The 26,572-nt window shown below is 51.7% G+C and overlaps 6 protein-coding genes and 1 long non-coding RNA gene across 11 annotated transcripts in view; 6 read left to right on the top strand and 1 right to left on the bottom strand.

Moving 5' to 3' along the window:
• Positions 1-571, top strand: part of LOC100224009 (IgGFc-binding protein) — a 53,122-nt gene extending 52,551 nt beyond the window's left edge. For all 4 annotated transcript variants that reach the window (XM_072933142.1, XM_072933140.1, XM_072933141.1 and 1 more), the window contains one exon: positions 306-571. In XM_072933142.1, coding sequence (XP_072789243.1) covers positions 306-459 — 154 coding nt within the window. In that variant the 3' untranslated portion in view covers positions 460-571. The remainder of the gene's footprint in view (positions 1-305) is intronic.
• LOC140684674 (uncharacterized) lies at positions 287-3,199 on the bottom strand. The gene is made up of 3 exons (XR_012057299.1): positions 3,061-3,199; positions 2,320-2,450; positions 287-1,190 (listed from the first exon to the last, which is right to left on the bottom strand). It is a non-coding gene; the product is annotated as an uncharacterized lncRNA (long non-coding RNA).
• Positions 3,200-3,606: 407 nt separating this feature from the next.
• Positions 3,607-9,316, top strand: LOC100226902 (phospholipase A and acyltransferase 1). 2 transcript variants are annotated; one of them, XM_072933144.1, is made up of 4 exons: positions 3,607-3,717; positions 8,009-8,211; positions 8,397-8,662; positions 9,048-9,316. In XM_072933144.1, the coding sequence occupies exons 2-4, from the start codon at positions 8,100-8,102 to the stop codon at positions 9,150-9,152; spliced, it is 483 nt and encodes a 160-aa protein (XP_072789245.1). In that variant the 5' UTR covers positions 3,607-3,717; positions 8,009-8,099; the 3' UTR covers positions 9,153-9,316. The 2 variants fall into 2 exon arrangements, with proteins under 2 accessions (XP_072789245.1, XP_030135798.4); XM_030279938.4 differs by lacking the exon at positions 3,607-3,717 and adding an exon at positions 7,696-7,730.
• PLAAT1 (phospholipase A and acyltransferase 1) lies at positions 3,660-5,354 on the top strand. Its single transcript, NM_001245796.2, is given in 4 exon segments — positions 3,660-3,717; positions 4,000-4,207; positions 4,405-4,673; positions 5,051-5,354. Coding segments are annotated over 3 exon segments (510 nt in total). The 5' UTR covers positions 3,660-3,717; positions 4,000-4,089; the 3' UTR covers positions 5,174-5,354.
• A 1,713-nt stretch (positions 9,317-11,029) lies between the features above and the next one.
• On the top strand, positions 11,030-12,879 carry LOC115496342 (phospholipase A and acyltransferase 1). The gene is made up of 4 exons (XM_030279936.4): positions 11,030-11,181; positions 11,576-11,777; positions 11,963-12,231; positions 12,617-12,879. The coding sequence occupies exons 2-4, from the start codon at positions 11,666-11,668 to the stop codon at positions 12,719-12,721; spliced, it is 486 nt and encodes a 161-aa protein (XP_030135796.1). The 5' UTR covers positions 11,030-11,181; positions 11,576-11,665; the 3' UTR covers positions 12,722-12,879.
• Positions 12,880-15,428: 2,549 nt separating this feature from the next.
• Positions 15,429-17,313, top strand: LOC100190450 (HRAS-like suppressor-like). The gene is given in 4 exon segments (NM_001245792.2): positions 15,429-15,466; positions 15,919-16,121; positions 16,315-16,583; positions 16,969-17,313. Coding segments are annotated over 3 exon segments (561 nt in total). The 5' UTR covers positions 15,429-15,466; positions 15,919-16,009; the 3' UTR covers positions 17,149-17,313.
• Positions 17,314-20,452: 3,139 nt separating this feature from the next.
• Positions 20,453-24,672, top strand: LOC100232623 (uncharacterized). Its single transcript, XM_041718089.2, has 7 exons — positions 20,453-20,823; positions 21,005-21,255; positions 22,269-22,425; positions 22,618-22,874; positions 23,318-23,474; positions 23,671-23,939; positions 24,294-24,672. The coding sequence occupies exons 1-7, from the start codon at positions 20,706-20,708 to the stop codon at positions 24,546-24,548; spliced, it is 1,464 nt and encodes a 487-aa protein (XP_041574023.2). The 5' UTR covers positions 20,453-20,705; the 3' UTR covers positions 24,549-24,672.
• The last annotated feature ends 1,900 nt before the right edge of the window (positions 24,673-26,572 follow it).

The raw sequence follows: 26,572 nt of genomic DNA, 5'->3' as shown, positions 1-26,572 counted from the left end.
ATTCAGCAAAGACACCTCTTTTAGCACCTGTAAACCTCAAAACTCTCATCAGTCACATACCTGCAAAAGCAGAAAGGAGCCATAGCATTGTGGATCTCTTCTGAGGAATGTGAGGGAAAACTTAACTTGTTTTATCAGGAATTAACACATTCCATTTCTTTTACACAAGGCATTTGCATCACGTTTCATAAAACTCTAGCTTCTCCAAAACCCAGTTCCATTCATGCTTACAGCATCTCTCACTATAAATAAGAATTGAAATTAAAATGAGTTGTTCTTTTCTTCCCCCCCCCCCCATTGTACAGAAGGAAGAGAAAGATGGATAAAGTTACAATAACGAGGGATTCTTCTTTGCAATGGTCCAGGGATAAATTGGATGCTAGAGAACGTGAACAAGATTATGGCTGCATCGTGAACAGGGCATTTGATCAAAATGAATACCCAAATACACATCCATAGTTAAGAATATTATTCCTATTGATTTGTCATACTTTTTACTCTTGTATTTTAACCCTATTTCTAATGCTTTGAGAATAAATTATAATAAATTTATCATTGCATTTGTTGAAAACCTTTGTCATTGTTCATTTAAAATATATCTCAAATATCACAGTGTAGACCCAAACTGAAATACGTTTTAACTTACAGAAGAGACTTTGTTGTCTTCAAAGGATGTTTGAAAAGCACAAATTCCAGACAGACCTTGATGGCACAAGTGTGCTGCACAACATCACATACACACCTCTGAGAGATGTACAAACCATAGACTGATGTGGTCAGAATTTAAACTGAAAGAGAGTAGGTTAAGGTTAGATATCTGAAAGTAGGTTTATGTTAGATCTTAGAAAGAAATTCCTTACTATGAGGGTGGTGAGGCACTGGAATAGGTTGTCCAGAGAAGTTGTGGATGCCCTGTCCCTGAAAGAGTTCAGGGCCAGGCTGGATGGAGCTTCAAGCAATCTGGTCTAATGAAAGGTGTCCCTGCCCATGGCAGAGGATTGGAACTGGATGATCTTTAGGTTCCTTCCAGCCCAAACATTCTGTGATTCTACGAACTAGTTACAGCATCCCAGGCAGGATGAGACCTGATCTCTCTTCATGAGATTTTATCCAAATCCTTCCATGGGGAGGGGATTAGTTGAATGACATGGACACAGTTCTTTACCCTTCTTCTGGCAAGGCATGTCCAGCTGGGGAGAGAAAGAAACAAGACACTGAGTTCACTTGAGGACAGATGTAATATAAAGGATGACCTCCATTATCTTCTTAGAGTGTAGGGGACAAGAAACAGGCTTGTCATCAGTCCCCAACCTGTGAGGGCTAAGTAAGAGCAGAACTTAACAAAAACTTTCTGAAGAATGAGATGGTATCATAAACTCTCCTTGGGGGTCTTTGCAAACTCAGAAGCTGCCACACTGATGAACGTGAGAGGAGCTCTGCATCAACTCAGCCCCAGACCCCACTAAGGAGTACCCTACATCAGGAGACCAAAGGTATTCACAGCAATGCCAACTTACATGCTGTGTGAGAGACCCACCCCATGACAAACCACTCACAAAGCTCAGGGACTGAAGCACTGCCTGAGCCTTGTCCAAGCCCAGAACGGATTAGCCAGGCTATGAGTGAAGCTTTGAGGTGTAAAGCACCACGAAAATATTTCTGGTGCTTTTCCAGTTCGTTGCAGGTTACTTTCTGATTGTTGAGGAAAACATATACTGCAGGCAGCTCAGTGTACAACTGCACTGTAAGATGCAGATTGAGCTCTGGGTGGCAAGGCCTGACTGAACTGGTGCCAACGCTTTAAGTAACAAAGGGCAGGGGGACCTGTGACACAAGCACATGTACAGACACTCAGAAATATCAGGAGCTGAGGACCCCAGACGGTGAAGGTACAAAATCTATGTTTCTTTTGTTTGGGGTTCCTCCTTGTATGCATCCAGCTCAAGCTGTTGTTTTTTTGGGGTTTTTTTGGGGTTTTTGTTTTTTTGGGGTTTGTTTTGTTTTGTTTTGTTTTGTTTTGTTTTGTTTTGTTTTGTTTTGTTTTGTTGCACCATGAATAATTTATTTTAAGGATCCAGATGTTTGAGACTCTGCTATGGCAAACCTGGGACCACACAGGTGAGAAGCCTTTGAATGTGTGAGTGTGAGGTGTACAGGGAGTCAAGGGAGGCTCCTCAAAGGGACTCTGACAGGGCTTCAGTCCCAGGTCAAGTACAGCAAGTGTGACTGCCAGAGTGGGTCCTGGATGGTCAAACAGGAGGGTTTTCTTAACAAGGCTTGCTATTTTTTCTGATGTAATGCTTGTTATTATTTTATTACCTTTTTTCCTTTCCCTTGTTCCCATAAACTCATGTGTGCTGTTAGCCAGAGAAGTATTTGCAGTCTGTGGTGAGTTAGGTTATTCTGGTCCATTCAAGAGCACACCAGCTGTCCATACACACAGGCTACATCTATTTTGGAAAGGATATGAATAGAAAGGGCCTTTCAACCTCATTACACAATGAAAATGAATCAGTGAGAGAGACCTACTCATGCACAAATGAACTGTCAACCTTATGCTGGAATTTCACTGTGTTTATAATACATCTTTGCTGCCTGTTCAGTGGCAGTTTCTATTGCACTCTCGTGCCTGCCCAGCGTGATTCAGTGACTGCCGAGCAGTGCTGAGCACACTCACCTCCCTTTGCATTGGGTGGGAGCACAGGTCAGTCCCTCCCCTGCAGGATCCCAGCTCAGGCTCCCCTAAGCAACAGGACCCTTCTGTGCCCAGGTAAAGCAGTTATCTGGTTTTCCATGTATATGTTTGGGGTTTTTTCCATACCACAAGAATTGCCTTGTTGATTAAATTTCCACTGCAAAGCTTTGCAAATAGTTCAAATTTAAAGAAGGGGATGACACAGAAAGCAGAACTGCTGTTCAATGCTCTTCTGAATTAATAATTATTGTCACTAGAAGACAGAAAGATGGCAAATCTTCCACTGCTCTCATCTTCTATATCAACCAGCTTACTCCCTAGACTTCTGAAATGCAAGGCTTTAAATACCGCTAAATTCAACTTACCCAGAGGACACTTTTCTCATTAGTTTTAGCACGCTGTGCCAACACCAGTAAAGGAAATGGCTGTACGGGCTCAGCTGTGCTTATCTCTTGGACTAGGACCCTTGCTGGGCACTATCATGAAATTCCTCTGCTGTCCCAGAGGAAATGCCCAGGCCACGTTTCAAAAACACATCCTAAAAATCCCTTTGCCCTAAAATTATTTCAGGCAGAGCTCCACCTCCTTTGTTTCTCATCACGGTGAAGAAGTAGAACGGCAGCACCCATTCTTCTCTCGAAAGGTTTGCTGGTGAGAGGTGCTCACTCACCGCTCGGCCGAGCGGGACCGGAGCCACTCCGCGGCTGGAGGGGCTCGAGGAGCTGCGGATGTTTTCGGGAAAGTGGCAGCGACAGGTCCTCCTCGGGAACAGGATCGCATTTTCCACTAAAGCAGCGATTTTGGCAACAATCCCGGGAGAGGAGCGTTCGGATTGGGAGAAGCGGTGGGAGGGAAAAGGCGGGGGTGGTGGGATGGGACGGGATGGATGACGAGACGGACGGGGCGGCTCTCGATCAGAGTCGCCCGGGAGCCCGACAGGATCGGCGCAAGCGCCATCTTCATTTATAGCGGGAGCAGCGGGCCGGGAGCCCGACCACAGCAACAGGGGAAGAGGCGCTGAGGTGAGCGGAGCTCTCGGGATGCGAGCGGGCGTTTCCCGCAGGATGCGGCCCCCTCCAGGCTGCCGGCGGCGGGCGCGGCTCTGCCGGGGGGCCGGAGGTGCCCCCGAGCCCGGCCCGGCCCGGCCCCGGCGGAGCCCCGAGCGGAGCGCGGCCGGGAGGGGAGCGCGGGCAGTGGGCGGGCGGCAGCGGCCCCGAGCCGGCCCCGGCCGAGCGGCGCCGCCGCTCCGGCAGCGCTGCCCTCGGGGCCCGCCGCTGACACCTCCGTGCCCGCGCTCCCGGCAGCTGCCCCGGCACGGCCTCGCCTCCCGCTGCGCTCTGCCTGCGCTGAGCCCGCCCGGCTGCAGCCGCACGCCCTGACTGCACGGGCCTGAGATGGCAGAAGGCAAGTGCCACCCCCAGCCTGGGGACCTGATCGAGATCGACCGGCCACTTTACCAGCATTGGGCGCTCTACATGGGGGATGGATATGTCATCAACGTCACACCTGTAGGTAAGGCTTGTGCCGCGTGGCAAGGTTCAGAGTGGGTGTTGGGATGCCCCAGGATCCCTGTCTCCTTTCATATCCTGTTGCTAGTAGACCCTGTGTATGTAGATGACCTTTCCAGGAGCAGAGGAAACCCATCAGAGGTCGTGGAGAGTCCAGAGAAGTTCTTCCTGACTGCTTTATGTCCTCCCTGACTTCTCCAGATGAAGGAGCCCCATCTCTGTCAGTGAGCACCACATCAATATTCACCAGAAAGGCCAAGGTGAAGAAGCAGCTCCTGAAGGATGTGGTGGGAAATGATACATGGCATGTCAACAACAAGTATGACCGCTCCCGCACTCCTCGCCCAGTGGAGGAGATCATCCGGTGTGCGGAGCAATGGATTGACAGGGAGGTGCCATATGATGTGCTTTATGAGAACTGTGAACACTTTGTGACAGAGCTTCGCTATGGAGAAGGTGTCTCTGATCAGGTGAGTGCCACGGGGTGAGCCCCTGGGTGCCTCCCAGGGCACCTCCTGCTGCTCGCTGTGAGCCGCGGCACTGGGACACAGCCTGCAGCCTGCATGGGGCCAGCTGAGTGCCAGGCTGGGCTGCAAAGCAGCGCTGCCTCCCCAGAGCCCCTGGCCCTGGAGGGTCACTGTGCTGTGTGTGCACCCTGACAGTGCCCTCTCAGTGAGTGCCACCTCCTCGGGGTACAAACCTGGGTGTTGTCCCTTCTGCTCATGGGGCACAGCAGCCTCTCACTGATTTGTTTACCCTGAGTATCCCTGCCTTATCTTTATTATCATGCTGGGAGAGCATGAGTGCCCCTCATGTTTCCAGCCTGTGTTTTACTTTCTTTTTGTAGGTCAGAAAAGCAGTTATTGGTACTATAGCAGCCGTAGGAGGTATCATTCTTGCTGGTCTTGCCACCGCTGTTGTCAAGGGCTTGTCTGGGGACTCATCCAGGAGAGAGAGAAAGCACTACTGATGGGCTGTCAGAAAGAGCTCAGAGCAAGGCAGAGGAATCTCCTGGCTACAGTGGTCACTGTCAACTTTTGCTGCACCTGCCATCATGGCTTCCTAGCAACTGTGCCACCCTTTCTATAAACATTAAATAATAATAATATAACAATAAAGAATTAATTTTTACTTAAATAAAATGTTAGAAAGCTAAACTTTAATTGTCCCAGACTCTTCTTTTATCTAATTTTCCATCCAAGTTCAACTGTTCAGCCTTGCTTTTCCCTGCTATTTCAATGAGAAACAAAATGTCAAGATCAGCACCGTTTACTGACCTCCAGCAGTACTAGCCTGGTTGCCATATCTCTTTTTATTTCATTGCCTGTGGTGATTTTTGTGGTAGTCTGGGCATATTTGCACTGGTGCAGGCTTTTCATCCATTTTCATCAATTGGTTTCAGTGGGCTTTTTCTGTATTTCTGTGATTTTAACCTCAAATTTCCAAAAAAAGTTGAAAAAAAGTACTGCTGAGGGTTTTCCAGCTGAGACTCTATGTAGGTAGGAAAGCCCTGGCTGCACTGTCTGCAAAGGAGCAGGCAGGGCATGTGCACTGTCTTGGGGTCTGTACTTGTGCTGCTTAGCCTGAGAAACTCCTGGGAGGTTGGGAGGTCAGAGGGAAGGTCAGGTCTTATAAGCTGTATCCTTCAGAGTTGTACAGGTGTGCTCTAGTTTTGGCATGATAGTGTTTTGCTTGGTTTTTCCCTGCCTACAAAGTGTTTCCAAATGTACTGAGCCACACCATTTCCTTGTCACAAAGCTGATGTGTGCATTGTCTTGGAAGAAAACTGTTCAGGCTAAGTGTGCTTTGTTGTCCATTACCTGGAGTATCTGTCTTAAGTGCTTGGAACCAGGTTACCTGCAGCCCACCTGTGAGACACAGAATCCTGTGCTGCTTTTCTTACAGGCACCTGCCTGGACTGCAGAGACAGAACAGCTATCTGGGAGAGGCTGGTTGGTTTTGTCTGCTCTGAACAGGTTGTCCAGGTTTAACCCCAGCCAGCAACAAAGCACCGGGCAGCTACTCACTCAATCACTCCCCTGCCAGCCCCATCAGGGACAGAATCGGAAGAGTAAAACACTTGTGGCTTGAGAAGAAGTTGGTTTAGTAGGTACACCAAAAGCTTTGCATGCAAGCAAAGCAAAACAAGAAATCAAACTGCTTTTTTAAACAGCAGTTTTTCAATGTTTGAAATAACCAAGCCAGAGTTTCCAGTTGTACTTTGTACTTTGTACCTTTGTTATTACATATGAAGAAAGTTTTTCGTTGTAACACAGGAAAACACATAATCAAACTGAAAGTGAAACTCCTTTCTGGATTCCTGGAAATGGAATTGCAACTTCTTTTATGGCTAAGCTATTGAGGTTATACAGAACTTCTGAACTTTCCTGCGCTCAGGGCGTTCTCTCTGCACACCCTGACAAGGGACCACCATGTGAGGGCAGCATTTCGACCGCTCACGTCTCTACTTCATACTGCAATACAAGAGAGCTGGCATTATTTTATCTGGGAAATTGTCTTCTTGTTCTTGAAAGCTGCAACATTTCACAGAATGCAGAAATTTACATTTGTACTGTGCTTCACTTTCCAGTCAGGGTGATGTTGCTCATTATGGGATGCCTGTCCATGGAGCCTTTGGGTGCATTGACAGGATTTGGTGGAACACTGCCCAAAACCATAAAGTGAGTGTGAGGAGGAGCAGCAAATCCATGGCTTGCTACATTCTGCACTCCTGAGCCTTTCTAGGAAATGCTGGAGAGGCCTGAGACCTGCTTGAGTTGCCACGGAGAGAGTCAAGGCTGTTCTTTTCCCAACAGCTGAGAGAACTCTCGATGCCTGTGCAGTGGGGCACACCCAAGCACAGGCACAGTGTGTCCTTAAAAAGAATGGCATTTGTAGGACATTAAACAATCTGAATCTAGTTCACATCAGATGATGAAAACCTGGCTGATTCAGTACAAGACAGGGAAGCCCCAGCGTTGTGCAGCCCTGAGCCTGGCTCAAGGGCCTCCACTGGTCCTCTTCACTCAGTTTGTAGGTGGGGCAATGTACATCTAATCCATCAAGCTGTTGCTGCAAAGTTTTTTGCATCTACACAAGGCCGTTTGCACTGGCCATTTACATCCTCTGATGGGTTTAGGACTGGTTGACTGGCATGCAAGCCAGACTGTAAACATGATCCAGAAGTTGTTTCACAATATGATATCGTGCCATATGTACAGGAGCGGTGTCAGGGCTGTTGCCTGCATGGAAGAGAAGGACCCCTTGAGGGCAGGGGCATCTAGCAAAGAAGGGAAGGCACAGCTTCAAAGGTGGCAGAATCCGATTTTTCACCCAACGGTGGTTTTGGCAACAATCTCGAGAGCAAAACCATAATGGAGCAGGGGGCGGGTGTGCCCCGATGGAATGGCTCCGGGGCAAAGCCGGCAGTGGGCACGGAGGGTAACACCCAGCGCCTGCTGCTCCTCATTTATAGCGGGGGAGAGGACTTTGAGCCCGGCCACGGCAGCAGCGGGACAGGCGCTGAGGTGAGCGGAGCTCTCGGGATGCGAGCGGGCGTTTCCCGCAGGATGCGGCCCCCTCCAGGCTGCCGGCGGCGGGCGCGGCTCTGCCGGGGGGCCGGAGGTGCCCCCGAGCTCGGGCCCGGCCCCGGCGGAGCCCCGAGCGGAGCGCGGCCGGGAGGGGAGCGCGGGCAGTGGGCGGGCGGCAGCGGCCCCGAGCCGGCCCCGGCCGAGCGGCGCCGCCGCTCCGGCAGCGCTGCCCTCGGGGCCCGCCGCTGACACCTCCGTGCCCGCGCTCCCGGCAGCTGCCCCGGCACGGCCTCGCCTCCCGCTGCGCTCTGCCCTGCGCTGAGCCCGCCCGGCTGCAGCCGCACGCCCTGACTGCACGGGCCTGAGATGGGACAGGACAATTGCAAACCCCAGCCCGGAGACCTGATCGAGATCGACCGGACAGGTTACCAGCACTGGGCGCTCTACGTGGGGGATGGATATGTCATCCATGTGACAGGTAAGGCTTGTGCCGCCTGGCACGGTGCAGAGTGGGTGTTGGGATGCCCCAGGAGCCCTGTCTTCCTCCATGGGCCCCTGTGTGTGAGGCTGTCTTTTCCAGAAGGAGTCAGAAACCCATCTGAGGTCCTGGAGGGGCCAGAGAGGGTCTACCTTCCTGCATTATCTCCCCCTTGGCTTCCCCAGATGAAGAAGCCACATCCCTTAGGCTTAGCAGCTCTGCAATACGTGCCACAACGGCCAAGGTGAAGAAGCAGCTCCTGAAGGCTGTGGTGCGAAATGATAAATGGCGTGTCAACAACAAGTATGACCGCTCCCGCACTCCTTTCCCTGTGAAGATCATCCAGCGTGCAGAGAAATGGGTTGGCAGGGAGGTACCATATGATGTGCTTTACGAGAACTGCGAGCACTTTGTGACAAAGCTTCGCTATGGAGAAGGAGTCTCTGATCAGGTGAGTGCCCCGGGGTGAGCCCCTGGGTGCCTCCCAGGGCACCTCCTGCTGCTCGCTGTGAGCCGCGGCACTGGGACACAGCCTGCAGCCTGCATGGGGCCAGCCGAGTGCCGGGCTGGGCTGCAAAGCAGCGCTGCCTCCCCAGAGCCCCTGCCCCTGGAGGGTCACTGTGCTGTGTCTGCACCCTGACAGTGCCCTCTTAGTGAGTGCCACCTCCTCGGGGTACAAACCTGGGTGTTGTCCCTTCTGCTCATGGGGCACAGCAGCCTCTCACTGGTTTAATTACTCCCATTATCACTGTGTTTTCTATATTATCATGCTAGCGTATGTGTAAATATAAGTGTTCCTCATGTTTCCAGCCTATTTTTTGCTTTTTCTTTTATAGGTCAGAAATGCAGCTGTTGGAGGTATAGGTATAATAGGAACTACACTTTTTGGTGCTGCTGTTCTTATTGGGATGGCACTGTCTGAGAACAAATCCAGGACATAGTACTAATGATGATCTGTCAGGAAGAGTTCAGAGCAAGGCAGAGTGAGCTCCTGGAAACAGCAGTCAGCTTTTCCTACACCTGCCATCAAGGCTTCCTACCAACTGTGCCACCTTTGCTGTAAACATTCAATAATCCTTAATAAAATGTCTGCAATATGAAATAATATTGCCCTAAAATCCTCTTTTATCTCAATATAGTTTTGTGTGCAAGTTCAGCAGTCCAGCCTTGCTTCTCCCTGCCATCCCATTGAGAAAAAAGTCAGTGTTTTACTGGCATGCTCTAATTTTTACATGATGGTGTTTTACTCACTTTTTCCCTACCTGCAAATGTACTTTTCTCAGTCTCTTCTGACTCTCTTTGGGAGCAGCAGAAACCCCAGTGTGGGGAGGCCTGACAGGAAAACCCAATAGGTCTTTCGTTATCAGCTGTTTGCTCCACTGTGCCATTGAAATTTCTCCCATCACCCTCTAAGTGCAGTGATTGCTGGCATTGGACCTGGACAAGTATGCCAGGTGATTTTTATGGTCCCTTCCAACATCTACCCATTCTAGGATTCTACTCTTTAGGCTGCCAAGAAACCACTGAAGCTTAAAGAATTGCAAGGGCAGCCAGGAACCTTTGACCCTTGGAGCTGTGGCGGTTCTCTCTTCAGTGACCAAATGTTGATTCCAAAGCTTTCATAGTCCCAGCACCAGATCAATTTTCCCCCAGCCAGCAGAAAGGCAAAGCTGAGCTTCCTGCATGCTGGGGGCGAGGGATGTGAAGAATGAGCTGTGCAGTACCAATGCTTCACCTCCCAATGTACTGAGCCACACCATTTCCTTGTCACAAAGCTGATGTGTGCATTGTCTTGGAAGAAAAGTGTTCAGGCTAAGTGTGCTTTGTTGTCCATTACCTGGAGTATCAGACTTAAGTGTTTGGAACCAGGTTACCTGCAGCCCACCTGTGAGACACAGAATCCTGTGCTGCTTTTGTTACAGGCACTTGCCTGGCCTGCAGGGACAGGTGAGAGCAGAACAGCTATCTGGGAGAGGCTGGCTGGTTTTGTTTGCTCTGAACAGGTTGTCCAGGTTTAACCCCAGCCAGCAACAAAGCACCAGGAGGCCACTTGCCCCTTCCCTGCCAGTCCCATCAGGGAGAGAATCAGAAGAGTTGAAGTGAAAAACTTGTGGCTTGAGAAAAATATGGTTTACTAGGTAAACCAAAAACTTTGCAAGCTAGCAAAGAAAGATGATTAATTCATTGTTTTTTTACACATAAGTTTTTCAATATTTGAAGTAATCAAGCCAAGAATTCCTGATGTTTTTTTGCCGCCCTTTGTTATTTCATCCCAAAATTTTTTTGGCTTTAATACAGGAAATCATGATCTAATCAAATTGAAACTGAAACTCCTTAATGGATTCTTGGAAATGAAGGGCTTTAGAGGAATCTCAGCCATGTGAATCTGGTTCACATCAGCGGATGAAAACTTGGGCTGAAGTCCCAGCCTTGTGCAGCCCCAAGCCTGGCTGTAGGGTCTCACCTCACTCTCTTTACTGTGTTTGCACGTGGTTTAACATAGAACTATTCCATGCTTTTTGCTGCATAGTCCTGTGCATTTATACAGGGCCATTTGAAATCTCTGTGCCATCTGTGGTACTGACTGTTTGACTGGTACCCAAGGCAAGTTTTAACCAGTAAACATGGGTGATTGTTCTGCCAGGTAATGTCCTGTGGAATGACAGGGTTAATGCTGTTGCTCATCACTGGACAGGTGGACCAGATGGGGACAGACGCCCATTGCAATGAGGCGGCAGTTCAGCTTCCTCGGGTACAAGATGAGATTTTCCAATCAGCAGGTGATCGTTGCACCACGAGTGGGAGCAGAGCCTTATATGGAGTGAGGGGTCGAGTGTGAAGGGAGGGGCCGACTCCGGAGAGGTGCTGGCATTGAGCCCGGCAAAATTCACGCAATTTCCTCTGCCATGATCTTTATAACGGGAGCAGCCGGTCAAGCGAGTCCACGGCAGCAGCGGGACAGGCGCTGAGGTGAGCGGAGCTCTCGGGATGCGAGCGGGCGTTTCCCGCAGGATGCGGCCCCCTCCAGGCTGCCGGCGGCGGGCGCGGCTCTGCCGGGGGGCCGGAGGTGCCCCCGAGCCCGGCCCGGCCCGGCCCCGGCGGAGCCCCGAGCGGAGCGCGGCCGGGAGGGGAGCGCGGGCAGTGGCGGGCGGGGGCAGCCGGGGACGGCGGCAGCAGCCGGAGCTCGGCCGGGCCGGCCTCGGCCCTCGGCCGATGCGCTGCTGCGAGCGGAGCCGTTCGCTGCCTCGCCCTGGCCGGCGGGCGGCAGCGGCCCCGAGCCGGCCCCGGCCGAGCGGCGCCGCCGCTCCGGCAGCGCTGCCCTCGGGGCCCGCCGCTGACACCTCCGTGCCCGCGCTCCCGGCAGCTGCCCCGGCACGGCCTCGCCTCCCGCTGCGCTCTGCCTGCGCTGAGCCCGCCCGGCTGCAGCCGCACGCCCTGACTGCACGGGCCTGAGATGGGACAGGACAATTGCAAACCCCAGCCCGGAGACCTGATCGAGATCGACCGGACAGGTTACCAGCACTGGGCGCTCTACGTGGGGGATGGATATGTCATCCATGTGACAGGTAAGGCTTGTGCCGCCTGGCACGGTGCAGAGTGGGTGTTGGGATGCCCCAGGAGCCCTGTCTTCCTCCATGGGCCCCTGTGTGTGAGGCTGTCTTTTCCAGAAGGAGTCAGAAACCCATTTGAGGTCCTGGAGGGGCCAGAGAGGGTCTACCTTCCTGCATTATCTCCCCCTTGGCTTCCCCAGATGAAGGAGCCACATCCCTTACGCTTAGCAGCTCTTCAATATGTGCCACAACGGCCAAGGTGAAGAAGCAGCTCCTGAAGGATGTGGTGGGAAATGATAAATGGCGTGTCAACAACAAGTATGACCGCTCCCGCACTCCTTTCCCTGTGAAGAAGATCATCCAGCGTGCGGAGAAATGCGTTGGCAGGGAGGTACCATATGATGTGCTTAACAAGAACTGCGAACACTTTGTGACAGAGCTTCGCTATGGAGAAGGAGTCTCTGATCAGGTGAGTGCCCCGGGGTGAGCCCCTGGGTGCCTCCCAGGGCACCTCCTGCTGCTCGCTGTGAGCCGCGGCACTGGGACACAGCCTGCAGCCTGCATGGGGCCAGCCGAGTGCCGGGCTGGGCTGCAAAGCAGCGCTGCCTCCCCAGAGCCCCTGCCCCTGGAGGGTCACTGTGCTGTGTCTGCACCCTGACAGTGCCCTCTCAGCGAGTGCCACCTCCTCGGGGTACAAACCTGGGTGTTGTCCCTTCTGCTCATGGGGCACAGCAGCCTCTCACTGGTTTAATTACTCTCATTATCACTGTGTTTTCTGTATTATCATGCTAGCGGAAGTGTCAATATAAGTGTTCCTCATGTTTCCAGCCTATTTTTTGCTTTCTCTTTTATAGGTCAGAAATGCAGCTGCTGGAGGTATAGGTATAATAGGAACTGCACTTCTTGGTGCTGCTGCTCTTATTGGGATGGCACTGTCTGAGAACAAATCCAGGACATAGTACTAATGATGATCTGTCAGGAAGAGTTCAGAGCAAGGCAGAGTGAGCTCCTGGAAACAGCAGTCAGCTTTTCCTACACCTGCCATCAAGGCTTCCTACCAACTGTGCCACCCTTGCTGTAAACATTCAGTAAGCCTTAATAAAATGTCTGAAATCCACACTCATATTTCCCTGAAATTCTCTTTTATCTATTTGACTGTAGCTTTGTTTAGCAGTTTAACATTTTAGCCTTGCTTCTCCCTGCCATCCCAGTAAGGAATAACAAGTCAAGATTGTCACCATTCAAAGTGATCCCCAGCAGCTCTAGCCTGCTTGGCACGTGAGTTTTTATTTTATTGCGTGTGATGGTTTTTGTGGTAGTCTGGCAGAAATTGCAAGCAAGTTATCTATTCCTTCCCCATCCCACACACCTCCCCTCGAGTGGTTTGCTGAGCACAGGTGCAGAATTTTCAGCCTGTTTTGACCAGCTAGCTCCTGGAAGCTCGTTCTATGTTCCATTGAAATAAAAAGGACTGCTGAGGGTTTACTGTGTTTTCCAGCTGTGTCCTGGTGTGTGTGTGTGGGTGTGTGTGGTGCAAAAGACAGAAGGCTTCCAAGGAGGGCGGGAGCCTTCCCGGAAGAGAAATAAGACCCCTCGATCCTGATGATTATGACTTCGAAAGCACGGGTCTTTGCGGCAGAACTGAGGAAAGAGGAATCGGAGTTCTTCAGCAGAACATGCACAGCCCAGAGCGGCCAAGCGCAGATTCCGCGGAGCGCCGCTGTGCCGCCCTGCGGGGCCGGGCCGGGGGAGCCGCGGGGAACGCGCGGGGCGGCCCCGACACCGACACACGGCGGGGATAGCCACGGCACCGACACCGACACACGGCGGGGATAGCCACGGCACCGACACCGACACACGGCGGGGATAGCCACGGCACCGACACCGAACCACCGCGGGGCAGGCACAGGGCGCACACTGCCGCGGCTCCGGCTCCGCATCCCCCGAGCGCAGGAGAGCGCCACCAGCTACAAAACTGCCAACCCCCCCCCCCCCCCCCCCCCATTCCACTCCCCAAACCACTCCGCTGACGTCCCGAGCTATCAGCCAATTCCGTTATCGGACTTATTCACCCGCCATCCACCTCCACGCAGTCACCCTCTCCTCCTCCCAGTGTCTTCACCGTGACAATGGGAAAAATTCACCTCGAAGCCTAAACCCGTAAGAGTGGGAAAGCCCTGGGTGCCGGCTGTGCAAAAGGACAGGCAGGGAATGTGCCCCGTCTTGAAACCCTTGGCAGCCTGTGCTGCCTAAAGTGAGCAGCTCCGGGAGCTGGGGAGTTAGGAAGGAAGGGCAGTATCCTTCCGTGTTTTACAGGGTCATTCTCATTTTGGTGCGATGGTGTTTTGCTCCGTTTTTACCTGCCGACAAAATGTTGCTTTCCCTGGCTTTTCTGGCTCTCTTTGGCAACAGCAGACCCCCAGCGTGGGGAGGTCTGACAGAAAAACCCCAGATGCCGTTTTGTCTCTTAGCTTTCTCCCACTGTGGCATCAAAATTTCCCACTTCACCCTGTTTGTGCAGTGATTGTTGGCCTTGAACTTGAACAAGACTGCTAGGTGATAATTATGATCCCTACCAACTCTCAACCCATTCTCAGATTCTGCTCTTTGAGCTGCCAAAACACTGACTTGCTTAAAGAATTACAAAGGCATCCAGGAGCCTATGACCCTTAGAGCTGTGAGTATTCTCCCTTCAATGACCAAATGTTGATTCCAAAGCATTCATAAGCATTCTAAAGAACCAGATCAATCTTCCCCCAGCCAGCAGAAAGGCAAAGCTGAGCTTCCTGCATGCTGGGGGTGAGGGATGTGAAGAATGAGCTGTGCAGTACCAATGCTTCATCTCCCAGTGTACTGAGCCACACCATTTCCTTGTCACAAAGCTGATGTGTGCATTGTCTTGGAAGAAAACTGTTCAGGCTAAGTGTGCTTTGTTGTCCATTACCTGGAGTATCAGACTTAAGTGTTTGGAACCAGGTTACCTGCAGCCCACCTGTGAGACACAGAATCCTGTGCTGCTTTTGTTACAGGCACTTGCCTGGCCTGCAGGGACAGGTGAGAGCAGAACAGCTGTCTGGGAAAGGCTGGCTGGTTTTGTTTGCTCTGAACAAGTTGTTCAGGTGCACATCAGACGATAAAAACTTGGGCTGATTTAGAACAGGCCAGGGAAGCCCCAGCATTCTGGGCCCTATATCTGTGTTTGTTGATGGAGTTAACACAAATCTTCTCCATCTGCTTTTTTTCTGCAAAAAAAGGGCAGATGGAGGGCATTTGGGGTCCCTCTGCGTCATCCTCTGCCCTTTCTGGTAGCAACTGTTTGACTCGTACCCAAATCAGGTTTTAAGCATAATCCAATGGTTTTTGTTCTACAAGAAAAAGTCCAGAGGAGTGAAGGGTGCAGGGTCAGGGCTGTTGCCCATCAGTGGATGGGAGGATAACTCGGGGATAGACTCTCCCTATAATGAGGCAGTGGCCCTACTTTCTCGACAACAAGAACACGTTTTCCACTCGACGGGTGGTTTTTGGCACTAACCTAGGGAGAGGAGTCGTTCCGCTGCACGGGATGGGTGGTGTCAGACGTGCAGCCGCCAAGGCAGGAAGGGCAGTGACAGCGGAACGATTGCGCAATTGCCTCTACAAAAGTATTTCTAGAGGGAGCAGCGGGCCGGAAGCCCGACCGCGACAGCAGCGGGACAGGCGCTGAGGTGAGCGGAGCTCGGGGGGTGCGAGCGGGCGTTTCCCGCAGGATGCGGCCCCCTCCAGGCTGCCGGCGGCGGGCGCGGGTCTGCCGGGGGCCGGAGGTACCCCCGAGCTCGGGCACGGCTCGGCCCCGCCGCGGGCACCCCGGGCAGCCGCGTCCCGGCACCGGAGCGGGCCCGGCCCGGCCCCGGCGGAGCCCCGAGCGGAGCGCGGCCGGGAGGGGAGCGCGGGCAGTGGGCGGGCGGGGGCAGCCGGGGACGGCGGCAGCAGCCGGAGCCCGGCCGGGCCGGCCTCGGCCCTCGGCCGATGCGCTGCTGCGAGCGGAGCCGTTCGCTGCCTCGCCCTGGCCGGCGGGCGGCAGCGGCCCCGAGCCGGCCCCGGCCGAGCGGCGCCGCCGCTCCGGCAGCGCTGCCCTCGGGGCCCGCCGCTGACACCTCCGTGCCCGCGCTCCCGGCAGCTGCCCCGGCACGGCCTCGCCTCCCGCTGCGCTCTGCCCTGCGCTGAGCCCGCCCGGCTGCAGCCGCACGCCCTGACTGCACGGGCCTGAGATGGCAGAAGGCAAGTGCCACCCCCAGCCTGGGGACCTGATTGAGGTCGACCGGACAGGTTACCAGCACTGGGCGCTCTACGTGGGGAATGGATATGTCATCCATGTGACAGGTAAGGCTTGTGCTGCCTGGCACGGTGCAGAGTGGGTGTTGAGATGCCCCAGGAGCCCTGTCTCCTTTCATGGGCTGGGGGTGGATGCTGTGTGTGGCTGTCTTTCCCAGGAGCAGTCAGAAACCCATTTGAGGTCTTGGAGGGGCCAGAGAAGATCTGCCTGACTGCCTTATCTCCCCCTTGGCTTCCCCAGATGAAGGAGCCACATCCCTTACGCTTAGCAGCTCTTCAATACGTGCCACAACGGCCAAGGTGAAGAAGCAGCTCCTGAAGGATGTGGTGGGAAATGATAATTGGCGTGTCAACAACAAGTATGACCACTACTATACTCCTTTCCCTGTGAAGAAGATCATCCAGCATGCAGAGCAATGGGTTGGCAGGGTGGTACCATATGACGTGCTTAACAAGAACTGTGAGCACTTTGTGACAATGCTTCGCTATGGAGAAGGAGTCTCTGATCAGGTGAGTGCCCCGGGGTGAGCCCCTGGGTGCCTCCCAGGGCACCTCCTGCTGCTCGCTGTGAGCCGCGGCACTGGGACACAGCCTGCAGCCTGCATGGGGCCAGCCGAGTGCCAGGCTGGGCTGCAAAGCAGCGCTGCCTCCCCAGAGCCCCTGCCCCTGGAGGGTCACTGTGCTGTGTCTGCACCCTGACAGTGCCCTCTCAGTGAGTGCCACCTCCTCGGGGTACAAACCTGGGTGTTGTCCCTTCTGCTCATGGGGCACAGCAGCCTCTCACTGGTTTAATTACTCTCATTATCACTGTGTTTTCTATATTATCATGCTAGCGGAAGTGTCAATATAAGTGTTCCTCATGTTTCCAGCCTATTTTTTGCTTTCTCTTTTATAGGTCAGAAATGCAGCTGCTGGCAGTGCTGCAGCTGCCGCAGCTGGTGTTGCTGGTGTTGCTGGAGCTATCAGTGTTGCTGGTTTTGCTGGTGTTGCTGGTATTGCTGGTGCTGCTGGTGTTGCTGCTGCTGCTGCTGCTGCTCTTGGGATGGCATTGTATGAGACCGCATCCAAGAAATAGTGCTACTGATGGGCTGTCAGGAAGAACTCAGAGCAAGGCAGGGGGATCTCCTGGCCACAGTGGTCATGGGTCAGCTTTTGCTACACCTGCCATCAAGGCTTCCTACCAATTGTGCCACCCTTGCTGTAAACATTCAATAAGCCTTAATAAAATGTCTGAAATACACACTCATATTTCCCTGAAATTCTCTTTTATCTATTTGACTGTAGCTTTGTTTAGCAGTTTAACATTTTAGCCTTGCCTCTCCCTGCCATCCCAGTAAGGAATAACAAGTCAAGATTGTCACCATTCAAAGTGATCCCCAGCAGCTCTAGCCTGCTTGGCTCGTGAGTTTTTATTTTATTGCGTGTGATGGTTTTTGTGGTAGTCTGGGAGAAATTGCAAGCAAGTTATCTATTCCTTCCCCATCCCACACACCTGCCCTCGAGTGGTTTGCTGAGCACAGGTGCAGAATTTTCAGCCTGTTTTGACCAGCTAGCTCCTGGAGGTTCTTTCTATGTTCCATTGAAATAAAAAGGACTGCTGAGGGTTTACTGTGTTTTCCAGGTGTGTCCTGGTGTGTGTGTGTGGGTGTGTGTGGTACAAAAGACAGAAGGCTTCCAAGGAGGGCGGGAGCCTTCCCGGAAGAGAAATAAGACCCCTCGATCCTGATGATTATGACTTCGAAAGCACGGGTCTTTGCGGCAGAACTGAGGAAAGAGGAATCGGAGTTCTTCAGCAGAACATGCACAGCCCAGAGCGGCCAAGCGCAGATTCCGCGGAGCGCCGCTGTGCCGCCCTGCGGGGCCGGGCCGGGGGAGCCGCGGGGAACGCGCGGGGCGGCCCCGACACCGACACACGGCGGGGATAGCCACGGCACCGACACCGACACACCGCGGGGATAGCCACGGCACCGACACCGACACACCGCGGGGATAGCCACGGCACCGACACCGACACACCGCGGGGATAGCCACGGCACCGACACCGAACCACGGCGGGGCAGGCACAGGGCGCACACTGCCGCGGCTCCGGCTCCGCATCCCCCGAGCGCAGGAGAGCGCCACCAGCTACAAAACTGCCAAACCCCCCCCCCCCCCCCCATTCCACTCCCCAAACCACTCCGCTGACGTCCCGAGCTATCAGCCAATTCCGTTATCGGACTTATTCACCCGCCATCCACCTCCACGCAGTCACCCTCTCCTCCTCCCAGTGTCTTCACCGTGACAATGGGAAAAATTCACCTCGAAGCCTAAACCCGTAAGAGTGGGAAAGCCCTGGGTGCCGGCTGTGCAAAAGGACAGGCAGGGAATGTGCCCCGTCTTGAAACCCTTGGCAGCTTGTGCTGCCTAAAGTGAGCAGCTCCTGGGAGCTGGGGAGTTAGGAAGGAAGGGCAGGTCTTACAGGCTGTATCCTTCCGTGTTTTACAGGGTCATTCTCATTTTGGTGCGATGGTGTTTTGCTCCGTTTTTACCTGCCGACAAAATGTTGCTTTCCCTGGCTTTTCTGGCTCTCTTTGGCAACAGCAGACCCCCAGCGTGGGGAGGTCTGACAGAAAAACCCCAGATGCCGTTTTGTCTCTTAGCTTTCTCCCACTGTGCCATCAAAATTTCCCACTTCACCCTGTTTGTGCAGTGATTGTTGGCCTTGAACTTGAACAAGACTGCTAGGTGATAATTATGATCCCTACCAACTCTCAACCCATTCTCAGATTCTGCTCTTTGAGCTGCCAAAACACTGACTTGCTTAAAGAATTACAAAAGCATCCAGGAGCCTATGACCCTTAGAGCTGTGAGTATTCTCCCTTCAATGACCAAATGTTGATTCCAAAGCATTCATAAGCATTCTAAAGAACCAGATCAATCTTCCCCAGCCAGCAGAAAGGCAAAGCTGAGCTTCCTGCATGCTGGGGGTGAGGGATGTGAAGAATGAGCTGTGCAGTACCAATGCTTCATGTCCCAGTGTACTGAGCCACACCATTTCCTTGTCACAAAGCTGATGCGTGCATTGTCTTGGAAGAAAACTGTTCAGGCTAAGTGTGCTTTGTTGTCCATTACCTGGAGTATCAGACTTAAGTGTTTGGAACCAGGTTACCTGCAGCCCACCTGTGAGACACAGAATCCTGTGCTGCTTTTGTTACTGGCACTTGCCTGGCCTGCAGGGACAGGTGAGAGCAGAACAGCTGTCTGGGAGAGGCTGGCTGGTTTTGTCTGAACAGGTTGTCCAGGTTTAACCCCAGCCAGCAACAAACCACCAGGCACCCACTTGCCCATCACCTATCAGCCCCATCAGGGATGGAATCAGAAGAGTTGAAGTGAAAAACTTGTGGCTTGAGAAAGGTTGGTTTAGTAGGTAAACAAAAAACTTTTCAAGCTAGCAAAGAAAAACAAAGAATTAATTAATTGGTTTTTTAAACATCAAATTTTCTATATTTTAAATGATCAAGACAAGAATTCCTGTTGTTTTCTGCTGCCTTGTGTTATTTCATCCTAAAATGCTTTTTAGTTTTAATACAGGAAACCATGATCTAATCAAGGTGATGTTGAAACTCCTTCTTGGATTCTTTGAAATGGAATCAAAACTTTTTTCACAGCTAAACCAGTTAAGTGGTTTTACAGCTGGCAATGAGTACAGTCAAGGTTGGTCTTTCCCCAAAAGTTGAGAAATATATCCATGTATGTGCTCCGAGGCACAGCCAGGACAGGCACAGCCTCTTCCTAAATGGAGGGGCTTTTGTAGGGATTTCAGCCATGTGAATCTGGTTCACATCAGCAGATGAAAACTTGGACTGAAGTCCCAGCCTTGTGCAGCCCTGAGCCTGGCTGTAGGGTCTCACCTCATTCTCTTTATTGTGTTTGCAGGTGGGTTAACATAAAACTAATACATGCTTTTTGCTGCATAGTCCTGTGCATTTATACAGGGCATTTGAAATCCCTCTGCAACATCCTCTGCCATTTGTGGTACCGACTGTTTGACTGGTACCTGTTATAGATACATATTATAATAACGGCTTTTCACAAAGGTTAAAATGGATTTTGTATGTGTAATGTTAAAGTAACATTGTTATAAAGATACAGTTTTTATTTCTGTTGTTAATTAAGCTTAGACATAGTAGAGAAATAGCTATGTGTGTATTAAAATGCCTGCTTGGATGGGATAACATCCAATTAACACAGGATGAGGACAGCTACTACAGATATGCCAACTATCATCACTCACCGTCTGCAGACAGTGTAGACCACAGGAAGGGATAAAGAGAAGGAGCCAAAACCACAGCCAAGAAACACACTTTTTATATCATTATAAAAAGGCGGACCCGAGGAGGGGCCATGTAAAATAGTTCCTGGAAAATGTAAACTAGTTATGGATATGCATAAGGATCTATGAATATGCAACAGGCTGGTGTGAGGTATTTAAGGAGTATTTCCTCCGGCAGCGCTGCCCTCGGGGCCCGCCGCTGACACCTCCGTGCCCGCGCTCCCGGCAGCTGCCCCGGCACGGCCTCGCCTCCCGCTGCGCTCTGCCCTGCGCTGAGCCCGCCCGGCTGCAGCCGCACGCCCTGACTGCACGGGCCGGAGATGGGACACAACAACTGCAAACCCCAGCCCGGAGACCTGATCGAGATCGACCGGCAACGGCATCAGCACTGGGCGCTCTACCTGGGGGATGGATATGTCATCAACTTGACACCTGTAGGTAAGAGTATTGCAGACTGGCAAGGTGCAGGGTGCTCCCGGAGCCCTGCCTCCCTCCATGGGCTGGTGGTGGACCCTGTGTGTGTAGATGACCTTTCCAGGAGCAAAGGAAATCCCTCTGAGGTCTTAAACGGGCCAGAGAGGGTCTGCTTGCTGCTATATCTCCTCCCTGCCATATACAGGTAAACAGGACCTAGAGCTGGGAGTCCACAATATGCCAATATTCATCAGAAAGGTGAAGAAGCAGCGCCTGAAGGAAGTAGTGCAAAAAAATAAATGGCGTGTCAATAACGAGTCTGATCGGTACCACACCCCTCTCCCAGTGGAGGAGATCATTCAGTGTGCTGAGCATTATATTGACCAGGAGTTGACATACCATGAGTTTGGTAGCAACTGTGAGCACTTTGTGAAAAAACTCCGCTGTGGTGGCAAGGTGAGTGCCACGGGGTGAGCCCCTGGGTGCTGCTCGCTGTGAGCCGCGGCGCTGGGACACAGCCTGCAGCCTGCATGGGGCCAGCCGAGTGCCAGGCTGGGCTGCAAAGCAGCGCTGCCTCCCCAGAGCCCCTGCCCCTGGAGGGTCACTGTGCTGTGTCTGCACCCTGACAGTGCCCTCTCAGTGAGTGCCACCTCCTCGGGGTACAAACCTGGGTGTTGTCCCTTCTGCTCATGGGGCACATGTCTCTTAATTATCTTGTTTTCCCTGCATATTCTCCATTACCATACCTGGGGCTAAATGAAAGTGCTCCTCATGTTTCCAGCCTGTGTTTTGCTTTCCCTTTACCTGCCAAGGTAGCAATTGTTTGCATGCTGGCAATATTGTCTGTGCTGTCGCCTTCAATGTGTGGGTCGGCTTGCTGGGGCTGAAATCCAGAGAGAGAGAGAGCACTGATGGGCCATCAGGAAAAGCTCAGAGAAAGGCTTTGGAGGGAAAGCCCAGGGATTCCTTGGCTGCATGGGGTCTCTGCCCTGTTTTTGCTACCCTTACAGAAATAATTAAATGAAAGCTTTAATAAAATGTACATAGACTCATAATGCCTAGAATCTTCTTCTATATGAATACAGGGTTGTGTGCAATTTCAGCATTGTGGCCTTTGCTTACCCCTGCTGTCCTGTTAAGAAATACCAAGTCAAGCAATACCAAGTCAAGCATCTCATCTATTCAAGGTGATCCCCAGCAGCACTGGTCTGTTTGTCACATCTGCTTTTACTTTTTGTCTGTGATGCTTTTTGTGGTAGTCTGCAAGCACTTGGAAGCAAATTTTCATTTCCTTACCCTGCTACCTCCCATCTACTGCTTTGCTGAGGACTGGTGCAAGCTTTTTACCCTCATCCTTGTTTTATCAGCTACATCCTATTGGCTCTTTCTGTGGAAAAACTGATTTTAACCTTAACTTTCTCACCAAGTAAACGAAATTTATTGCTGAGTGTTTACTGTGTGTTTTCCAGCTGGGGGCTTTTGTAGCAGGTAAATTGCACATTCTTGATGTGACAGAAGATGAGAAGTACCCCAGCCCTGGGGACCTGATCGAGATCAAAAGGGGGCTTTACGCGCAATGGGCCCTCTATGTGGGGGATGGATATGTCATCCACGTGACAGCTGTAGGTAAGGCTGGTGTAGCCTGGCAGGGTGCAGGGGGTGTTGGGGTGCTCCAGGAGCACTATGTCCCTCCCTGGGCTGCTGGAGGACCCTGTGTGGGTAGATGAGCTCTCCAGGAGCAGTCCAAAAGCCATCAGAGATTTTGGGGGGCCAGAGAGGGTCTGCCTGCCTGCCTTATCTTCTCCCTGCCTTCCCCAGATGAAGAAGCCCCATTCCAGTCAGCCAGCAGTGAGTCAATGCACACTGGAAAGGCCGGGGTTATGAAGGAGCTCCTGGAAAAGGCGGCTGTAAATGGTGACTGGGCTGTCAACAACAACTATGACCGATACCGCACTCCTCTGCCCGTGGAGGAGATCATCTGGCGTGCTGAGGGCTGCGTTGGCAAGGAGCTGCCGTGTGATGTGCTCAGCAGAGGCTCTGAGGATTTTGTGACACAGCTCCGCTATGGTGGCCAGGTGAGTGCCCCGGGGTGAGCCCCTGGGTGCCTCCCAGGGCACCTCCTGCTGCTCGCTGTGAGCCGCGGCACTGGGACACAGCCTGCAGCCTGCATGGGGCCAGCCGAGTGCCAGGCTGGGCTGCAAAGCAGCGCTGCCTCCCCAGAGCCCCTGCCCCTGGAGGGTCACTGTGCTGTGTGTGCACCCTGACAGTGCCCTCTTAGTGAGTGCCACCTCCTCGGGGTACAAACCTGGTGTTGCCCCTTCTGCTCATGGGGCACAGCAGCCTCTCACTGATTGGTTTACCCTGAGTATCCCTGCCTTATCTTTATTATCATGCAGGGAGAGCATGAGTGCCCCTCATGTTTCCTATTGGCTCTTTCTGTGGAAAAACTGATTTTAACCTTAACTTTCTCACTAAGTAAACTAAAATTCTCAGTGAGGGTTTACTGTGTGTTTTCCAGCTGAAGGCTTTTGTACATGGAGAAATGTACATTCTTAATATGACAGAAAACAAGAATTACCCCAACCCTGGGGACCTGATCGAGATCGAGAGACCGGCATACCAGCACTGGGCTCTCTACTTGGGGAAAGAATATGTCATCCATGTGACTGATACAGGTAAGGCTGGTGCAGCCTGGCAGGGTGCAGAACAGATGCTGGGGTGCTGCAGGATGTCTATGTCCCTCCATGGGCTGCTGGAGGACCCTTTGTGTGTAGATGAGCTTTCCAGGAACAGTCCAAAAGCCATCCGAGGTTTTGGGGGGGGGCAGAGAAGGTCTGCCTGCCTGCCTTATCTTCTCCCTGCCTTCCTTAGATGAAGGAGCCTCATCCCTGTCAGCCAGCAGTAGGACAATACTCTCTAGAAAGGCCATGGCAAAGAAGCAGCTCCTGAAGGATGTGGTGGGAAATGATAAATGGCATGTCAACAACAAATATGACTGTCACCGCATTCCTTTCCCAATGGAGGAGATCATCCGGCGTGCTCAGCGCCAGATCAATAAGGAGGTGCCGTATCGTTTGTTCCTCAAGAACTGCGAGCACTTTGTGACAATGATTCGCTATGGAGAAGGAGTCTCTGATCAGGTGAGTGCCACGGGGTGAGCCCCTGGGTGCCTCCCAGGGCACCTCCTGCTGCTCGCTGTGAGCCGCGGCACTGGGACACAGCCTGCAGCCTGCATGGGGCCAGCCGAGTGCCGGGCTGGGCTGCAAAGCAGCGCTGCCTCCCCATGGCCCCTGGCCCTGGAGGGTCACTGTGCTGTGTCTGCACCCTGACAGTGCCCTCTCAGTGAGTGCCACCTCCTCGGGGTACAAACCTGGGTGTTGTCCCTTCTGCTCATGGGGTGTATCTGACCCGGATTCAATTACCCTGATTATCTTTGCCTGTTCTCAGTAAGTGCTTATAATGTCTCTAACCTATGTTTTACTTTCCCTTTACAGGGGAAGAAAGCACTTCAGAATTTAAATTCAATTTCTTCTGCAGTGTCAGCTGGGATAGGAGCTGCCAGTTTTATTGCTGTGGCTGGCATTCCTGTGGTTGGTCTTCCTCTTATGGCCTGTGTCCCTTTTGTGGCTGCTGGTGGTGGTGGTCTTCTTGCCAGTATTGGTTTTGCTTCCAGCAATATTGCTCATTCCTTAACTTCTGCCAAATTTGAAAAGGCAGGGAAAGATATACTAGAACAGAGTTGCTGTTAGGAAGAGCTCAAGCAAAGCATGGAGTCCCTGATCACTGTTCAGCTTTTGCCATAAGTGTAATGGAGATAGCAACTGCTGTGATAATTAATTCAAAGACCTATTAAAATGTAAAAATCCAAACTCATCTTGCCTATAAACGTCTTATCTGTTTGAGGATAGCTTTGTGTGCAAGTAATTTCTCCTTAACTATCCTTCTCCACCTGCCTAAGACACTGACTTCTTTCTCAAGTTTTTGAGGGTTTTTTTCCCCCAAGTCTCCCAAAGTCCCATTTTACAGCAAGCTCTCTTTCTGGGCCTTCACCAGCCAGCTAGGAAGCACTCAGACCCTTCTAGCTCACTTTCTTCTTTTGGAAGAGATGAAGTTGTATTATGGGGCTTTTTCCCGACTCTCAGGGTCCCTACAGTCAATCTACACTCTGACTGTAATTATAGCCTTTCAGAACCTTTTCAACTTGAAGCCCTCTATGGCCTTTCTCCCCTGCTGAGTGATACCAATAAAGATAAAAACCTATGGTGAGAGCCATGTACTGAAATACAGTGGGGATGCAGCAATGACCCAAAACACCAGAATGGTACCAACAAACTGAATCAGGCCCTAAATGATCAGGTGTTCAGAGCAAAGCAGAAGCTTGACCTTCCCTGCTCAAAACAGAAAACACAAATCTTACTTAAGCTACAGTATTGTGGGTTTAGTGCTGCAGATGGTTTCTGTGTTTAGGATCTATGTTTAGGGTCTTTCAGAATACTAGAAAACAGCTCAAATCCCATAGACAAATATTTTTGCCTTAAGGTATTGCAGAGCAAATTAACTACCCTTCATCTGCAGCAGTTTGTTTCTTTTGTTTTATTCTGCAGCTAGAATTTTAATACCCAGATTAAGCTGCTGTTGTTTTTACATTACTAATTTGCTCAACAGTTCTGGGAATCAAGCATATTTCTACACAAACAGGAAATTATCTTCACATGCATTTTGTTAAAAGGCATTTTTCTGGCTGCTCAATGACTGTCTGCAGCATCTGGATTTAAAGATTATTAAGTAAGGGCAGGCAAATCTATTCTGTGCTCACCATTATATTTTGCCCTTTCACATGATTCCACTTCTGTACCTGATTGAGAAATACTAGCTACCATGCACAAAGCTCTCCTTACATCACAAAAAAAACTCCCAGAACTGAAATTTAAGGGTCAAACCCAATTCAAACCCTCATTCTTCTAAATAGTTTTTACAGTTCCTGAGGAATTAAGCTTGGTTTATCAGCACCTTTGAGACTTGTGCACTCCTGCTCACAACTCCGTAACCTCAGAGCAGGCAGCAGTACCCTGTGAGCAAACTCACCAGATCAGCTTCAGCAGACACTGGAGGCTGGGGACTTTGGAGGTGAAAGATGAGGTAACAGACACCTCCTGTTCTAACATTGATATCGCTGCATGGACCACTTTCAAAACCTGAAATCCATGGCAGTCACAAGGTGGAAAAATATCTTTCCCACCTCATAATTAATGAATTGTTTTTTCAGAAAGGTGTCGTGTCTTATTAATGCTTAAAATGCAATATCTGTAATTAGTGAGAATTGGGAGAGAAAGCTTTCCTTTGGGGGACCTGGAGGAGTATCTTTGGGCTCAGACCCCCAGACTATGCCAGGTTGTTTTCAGCTCTGTTAGGCTGCTGGACAGCGCCAGCAGCTGTGCAGGAGTTGCTGGAGCTGGGACTATTTGTAAATGTGGGGGTCTGACTTGGCGTTTTTCTCTCAGCCTCATTTGGTGCTGCCTTCTGTGTGTGCTGGACAGGGGCAGGGGCTCTGCCTGGGTGAGGGGTGCTGGTGCTCCAGATGCAGAGGGGTGCCTGTAAGGGAACTGGCAGAGAAGCAGCTGCAAAGGGTGCAAGGGGGGATTGCTTGTGAATAAAGGGAGGGTGGGAAAGATCAGCCTGGAGCAACACTAGATGGGACAATTACACTTCATTGATTTGGTTCCAGAAGGAAAAAAAAAAAAAAAAACCTTACTTGACTTCTGAAACCCTTCAA

The sequence above is a fragment of the Taeniopygia guttata genome, chromosome 9 (assembly GCF_048771995.1).
Source record: "Taeniopygia guttata chromosome 9, bTaeGut7.mat, whole genome shotgun sequence".
In the NCBI taxonomy this organism is placed as follows: Eukaryota; Metazoa; Chordata; class Aves; order Passeriformes; family Estrildidae; genus Taeniopygia; species Taeniopygia guttata.
The sequence above is the reverse complement of the archived record's forward strand: the minus strand, read 5'-3'. Positions and strand labels throughout refer to the sequence as shown.